The sequence below is a fragment of the Sinohyriopsis cumingii genome, chromosome 12 (genome assembly GCF_028554795.1).
Source record: "Sinohyriopsis cumingii isolate HCF-2022 chromosome 12, ASM2855479v2, whole genome shotgun sequence".
Classification (NCBI taxonomy): domain Eukaryota; kingdom Metazoa; phylum Mollusca; class Bivalvia; order Unionida; family Unionidae; genus Sinohyriopsis; species Sinohyriopsis cumingii.
In genome coordinates, this window is record NC_142972.1 from 99,769,060 (window position 1) to 99,776,008 (window position 6,949).

General features: G+C 34.0%; 1 protein-coding gene across 1 annotated transcript; it reads right to left on the reverse strand.

Moving 5' to 3' along the window:
- Positions 1 to 281: 281 nt before the first annotated feature.
- On the reverse strand, positions 282 to 6,562 carry LOC149787080 (toll-like receptor 4). The gene has a single exon (XM_089978337.1). The coding sequence runs from the start codon at positions 6,552 to 6,554 to the stop codon at positions 4,230 to 4,232; it is 2,325 nt and encodes a 774-aa protein (XP_089834463.1). The 5' UTR covers positions 6,555 to 6,562; the 3' UTR covers positions 282 to 4,229.
- Between the last annotated feature and the right edge of the window lie 387 nt (positions 6,563 to 6,949).

Consider the following 6,949-nt stretch of genomic DNA (forward strand, 5'->3'; position numbering starts at 1 on the left):
TTATTTATTTTGATTGATTCAAGAACAAAAGGCAGATAGAAAAACCCATCTCCCATCTCTGAACCTTGATTAATTTCTGTATTGAACTTGCAGTAAACACTTACATCGCCCAGTCTAAAACGTCGTGTATTGTATAACACCAGACGTAGGTGAACTGATTATATATATATATATATATATATATATATATATATATATATATATATATATATATATATATATATATATATATATATATATATATATATATATATTGTTGTATGAATTTATAATATACCGAGTTGATTGAAGAAAAGAAATTGATCCCTGGAATTTATTCTTTCTATGTTTTGAAAACTACACTGATTGTCTTTAAACAATTTTAACAGAGCGAACTATATGGTTTATTATTCATACATGCGCACATACATATGTATCTTTCCTAGTGGATTAAGGCGAAAGCAACTGATTAAATATTGTATTTATATTGATATACATGAAATTGTTATCAGTTTTAATACGATCTTTTGTCCTCCGCTACATTGCTAATGGCTGCAGTTATTTTAAGTTGCATGTGCAACATGGAAACGTGCTTCTCTGCAGAAGGCGAAATCATGTACAAATATCGTTAATTAAGTTGTCAATGAGACACTGACACCAGCTGCCAATCGGCTAATTTTATATTGCATTTGACAAATTTATGGACAAAATTGGGCTGAACAAATTTCAAGCGTTGACACACCAAATGAGTTAAGCAGTTAGTAACAAATTATAGCGTATCTACCCTTGTAGCATGATGATAGGTTATATCAATGCATACACATATGTATGTTAAAATAACAGAAGATCTGCATATGATAAAATGAGATTTCATCGTTCCTTGTGAGACCACTCATTCAAATGCAGCCATATAATCATATGCTTCATGAAGAGATCTTAGTCACCAAGTCGATTTACGAATTAAATAATTCACACTGAACAACCTGGTTGGTGTTGCTTAGTGACTTAGTCGAGTTTACAAATATCTATATGAATTTGAAACAATGAGCCAAAATACCCAGTGTTTCTCTAAAACAATTCTAGTCATAATCTTTGAAAGAGTGTTGGTGATAAAAATGTTCATAGGATGCATGATATTGGAAAATGAGTGCATGACCATCGAAACATTTCTTTACGAAGAGCTCTCGTGGCATAGCGGTACAACGCCTTATTAAAGAGAGCTATACCAATATGTATCCATCAATATTTACACCTTCAACGTCAACTTTTACATGCATTGCTAATCCTGTATATTTATTATAATAAATATTCATATCCTGCCAACTGTGTTTCTCCTATTTTGGAAACAAATGAGATGGATTTTGTGTTTCAGTATTCAAGATAGGTAATGAACAAACGTCTTCACATGGTGTTCTTGATGAATGTGTTTGTTTATTAATACCTCAAGAATAGCCAATCCTTTCAAAGCACCCACATCAGACAGCTAACAAGCTAAAAGTCGATTCATAGTCTGTTTATCATGCTTACAACAGAAATCCTAAGTAATACGAAACAACTTTAAAATTAATAGTAGAATGTTTGAACATTGTTGTGCATTATAATTCAGTCATATCAATGCTACGACTATTAATTTGTTTTACTTATTTATATGTAACCGTGTTCATAAGCAAAATAAAAAAATTTAAAAAAACAAAACAATAATGAAGCAGAGACCTTGTACTTGACACCAAAGTCGATTAATTCTGGTTTTCAATTTTGCTTCACACCAGTGCTAACTTGAAGTCACCCAATCTACATTATATTCATTCACAACTAATTTAACATTGTAAAAAGTGCATCAGGGATTTGCAAAAACAAAGCCTTTTAAGTTAATACTAATCAACTGACTTAGAGAGGGTTTTAGGGTTGTAAACTTTTACTAAGAAATAGGTGATGAAATTTTTGTAACAAAAACTTTAATGACTGACCAAGATATTTTCCCAGCAGAAAAGACAGTAAAGTATAAGGGGAACTATAAAGTAGAGTACTCAATCAAACAGTCTAATTCCGAAAGGATACCGTACACGACGCAAGGTTGAATCTGGGTATTACTGACAAGCGGGTCTCAAAGGACTCGCTGTTACTCAAGCTTTTCGATTTTTAATTAAACTTAATTGGCCAAAGTCATTTTTATATCATTCAACTTGCTACATCCTTGACCTCGGATATTTGGAACCCTGAATCTACGCAATATTATCACACTAAGTGCAAGCCATTCACAAAGTTTGCTCACAAAGCTTACACAGAGCAAAAATTAATCTGCAAAATCAAAATTTACCTGACCAACATTTACTCTATGGCCGTTTAACGTGTAAGTTGTAACGTTCGACCGTAAAATCAACATGACTATTCCATATGTTAAGTACAAACCCTTCAGAAACATACTTTTAAAATTTAAAACAAAACATTTTAATTCTTTCTGTCACAGTGTACTTGGCTTTTTAGCTTTTGACCTTAAAATTGAAACGGTTCATCCTTATCCCATTTGCATACCATTGGAATTTTAGTCATTTTGCAGAGACAAACTGGTATAAGACAGACTGAATTTGAAACAATACGTCCTGTCGTTTATCATTATGTTATAAAAGAATCTTCGTCATTATCTCAGTTGATTAAGCAATATTAATTGACTTTGACATTTTACGTAATTATAGTTCTTGTCATTATATAACATTACCAATGTCAGAATGGCGTCAAAATATCACGCCCCGATGTTAGAATGAGGGTTAAAGGGCTCACTAAAATCCGGATGTCTGCATTTGAATGAAACATTTGTAATGGGTGATCGAAACATTGGTGTCGGCCTACTAAATACTACCAAAATAGGGATTTTGGAAATTGTCGCATTTTTAATAAGAATGAGGATTTATGAAATTGTGTGCAAATAATGGGAAGGATATGATTATTACTTTACGCTGCCACAATATTTGCAACAAGTTTTGTAGGAAACCAAAGTAAACCATGATGGTCAGGTTAATAACAAAACATAAAGATTCAGAAATGATCTGTGTCATTCCATGCAGTCGATGTGGAGATGATAACATCTTTTTTCAAAGTAGTACTCTTCTTTACAGTCATATGGCCTCTTTTCAGTGACCATATACATAACTGAACAGGCAGTATAATTTAAGGTCCATTGATAATAAACATTCAAACCAGTCTGGTGTCAAAAAACAAGTATAATTCATGACGGACTTGTACAGTTGGCTTGCAGTTATTCTATAGACATAAGAAATAGAAAGAAGACAAAACAAAATACATACTGTAAATTTAACAAAATACCTATCAAAAGTCTGATTTTTATCGCATGATTTAATTAACAGTATTCATGTCCACGAAAAGGTTTGAAATGCAGCTATGTTCTTCTGTTACTCATACACGATGGGTAAATTATAAATGTTGCATCGTTTGTAGGTTTTCGCGAGTGGAGAAAATATCAACTTGAGAAATGATTCTTTATATGAACATATTTTATAAATGACTTTATTTATGACTCGTTCGGAAGTATCAATCTTGCTGGTGTCTTTTTATCCCTTTAAATAACGTAAACATATAGGTTCCTTGCATCAAACTATGGCATGCAGGAATATTTGCTTTGAGTTATTTTTGTAGACCAAATTTATATTGTTCACTTTCCGAGAGATCAGTTTCCATATTCTTTAGATGGTACTTGGAGAAATACTACACACTTTAAGAAGATAAGAATTTGAGAAATGATACGGTTTGCTCAAATTTCTGCACAACACTGAAAGTTATTGCCGGATGATCCATTGTTATCAAACCATCTTTTGATTTATATTGTTGTTCTTCTTTTTGTTTTAGCTAATCACCAAAACGAAATAATAGTTTGAGAAAATATTGACCAGTGGCGCCGATATTTTGAACACGGGCAAAGATTGGGATGTCATTATTTAAAACTGCACATAAGTGACTTATACGATTCCAGTGATTTGGATGTGGCATTTGCATTTTAAAATATAAATATATACTTTCTGAAATTAATAATTTTCTGTGTGGACCAGGTAAACATTCCTCTACATGAGTTTATCTTAGGTGTTAGAGTGGAGACCGAAAAATGCAGCGAAACCTTAGCTCTAAAATTTTAAGCACAGGGTGTGTTAATTAAATACAAAATGTAATATTCTGCATTCAGACAGTGTCTGCACAAATACTGTTAAAACTTATGAACACTTGTCCATGAGACGGAGAAACTACAATTGAGTTTCATTCACTAAGGCAACATCAGCTGTGTATTTAATTACGGCTGTTATCAGCTTTTTCCAGAAGCTTTCTAATTTGTCTTGATTCTTGGTGCCTGGCCATTCCAGTCTTGTCCATTTGAAGCAGACCTTTCTCAGTGAGGTGGGAAGAGATCTGATCTTCATTTGTTCCAAGGTTACCAAGATGATTGGTTTCCCTTGATATAGGGCAATTTCCGCCTCAAATTCGCACCATCGACTGCGTGAAAACTCCTTTGAGAGGATAAATAGTGCAGCAGATGATGAAGAAACGGCCTTTATGATCTCATCTGCAATACTGACCCCAACATTAAAGTCTCGATCTGATATACAGACAAGATTTCCGTTCACCCCGACCTCCTTCTGGAGTCTGCTTTCAAGTTCGGGAAAAATATTATTCAAAACCATGTCACTATCAGAAAGACTGTATGCAAGATAAAGAAGAAATCTTTGTTGTATGCGAACATTATCCTCAACAAACTCCGCCAGTTGTTTACGGATCCGTCTGATTCGCAGGATGTGTCGATAATGCCTGAGGTACAAAACAATACAGATGGTCGCTATGATTGGAATGGTAGATAGCGCAAAAAGACTTTTATATCTCTGAAACTCACAAATTTGCCTGTATGAATCAATATCGTCCGTGTACGTAGAAATAAAACGCCCAGCTTCAGCACAGACTATTCCATCAATGTCGATTATGTACCGTTTATTATTTGATAACCAATGTAACATGTCTTCCTGATCACAACTGCATCTTATTGGGTTGCTAGCTAACGTAAGATGAATCCCAGCCACTTGAACACTTGAGTAATTATACCCATTTGCTGAGTTCTCCATCACTTGCCTTGTTCGAGTATCTAGGGTCATGATGTGGTTTTCAGTTAGATTTACTAAACGCAGATGTACCAAAGCACTTGTCAGCCAATCGGTATTAAGCAAGAAGTTTTTTGAAAGATCTAAAACTTCAAGCTTTGTATTTGTAGCAAATATGTCCGAGGGAATTTGAGAAAACCCGTTTGCTGAGAGATTCAGAAACCGAAGATTACGGTTCTCCCGAAACAGGATCCGCAGTTCCTCAGGATCACTTACCTCCATCTTTGAAAGAGAGTTCCCATTCAAAAGGAGAGTACTCAGAGACAGCATGCTGGAGAATGCCAGACTTGAAATGTATTCGCACAAGTTAGAAGAAAAATCTAATTTATCTAGCCGGTTTAAGCTACCAAACAGCATATCGAATCTTATAATACAAATATGATCTAAATAGAATTCACGGAGACCATTTTTATGGGGGAAAATGCATTGAGAGCTATCTGTACAGTAAAAGGCGTTGATTTTATGACAGTCGGTGCTGCCACCAATGTCAATAACTTCGAGATTCTGTAACTGGTATGATGTTGACCCATGTGGGAAGTAGTCGCAAAGCAGATAGTTACCTCTACTGAAATTCCCTTTGTCGTATTCACATGTTTGATCCCTGTTACTTTTGGGAAATGGTACATCCGAAATAATAAGTTGTTTCAATTTATTTAACTTAAATACAGCTGAAAAGGTGTCTTTGTTGATGAGAACATGATTTCGTGACACATCGAGAATTTTTAAAAATGGTACATACATGTTTAAATTTGGACTTTCTAGTATCTTTATGTTTGAGTCAGGGATGTATAAAATTTGAAGATGGGTATTTTTAAAACAAGAGAAAAAAGCGTCATTAAGCGTTCCTTTAAATTTGTCTAAATCACCACCGTTTATTCCTTCTGCATAAACCTCTTCCAAAGCAGGCCCTGAAAATTTCACAATTTTGCAGAGTTGAGCTAAATTTATATCTGTTGAAGAACTAACATCCAGGTGACGAAGACGGAGCTGTAATGACATATTCGCTGGAATAATTTTTGCATTCCTAACGTGAAAAGAAAATTTAGAAAGGTGTGGTAAAACCTGTAACTCGTCCATTCGGAAAATTGAAGTCTTTTCTTCAATTCGATTTGTATCACTGATGATGTACAGATCTCTTAATAAACGGAATCCAAATTTGAAAAAGTCTTTGAACGGAAATTTTGAAAAAACAAAATACTCGTCAGCATTGAATTCAAGTCTTAAGTTTTGAATGTTTCCAACTGGAACATCAAATAAAACTTCTGCTGTAAAGTTTGCTTGTGGATGTCTTTCAAACCGACACACACTGGAATAGTTCCCCGCACCTCTGCACTGACATTTCTGTAAACAGCTGCATGCTGTGTATGTAAATATCAAGAAGAAGGAAACTAAAACAGGGTACATACTAGGTACAGCCCTCATCGTCAGATGCTCAGAAATGTCCACTGAAATATATAAAATAATAAAATCAGAAAATAATCAGTCAGATTTATGTATTTAATTAATTATGTATGGATGAAGATAGGTACTATTATGAATCAATATTTGTATAATTAATGACTAATGACCAGGAAAATAACGATACCATGTCAGTACCGTATTAACCTGGCGAGAAACTTGGAGGAGTCAAGGTGGGGTTTCACATGTCTGGTTTAATTTTATTTCAGCCAATAACAATGAACTTAATTGATCCCAACAATAACAATAAATACCTTTGCGTACATTACCTGGATATGCATTACATTTACAGTGCGGAAATTGTAATAATTAATATTGAATTTACTTTAAGTGGATATCATGAGATTAAGATTTATCTA

Coding starts and splice junctions, on each gene's coding strand:
- LOC149787080 (XM_089978337.1), bottom strand. CDS start 6,554: ATGAGGGCTGTACCTAGTATGTACCCTGTTTTAGTTTCCTTCTTCTTG.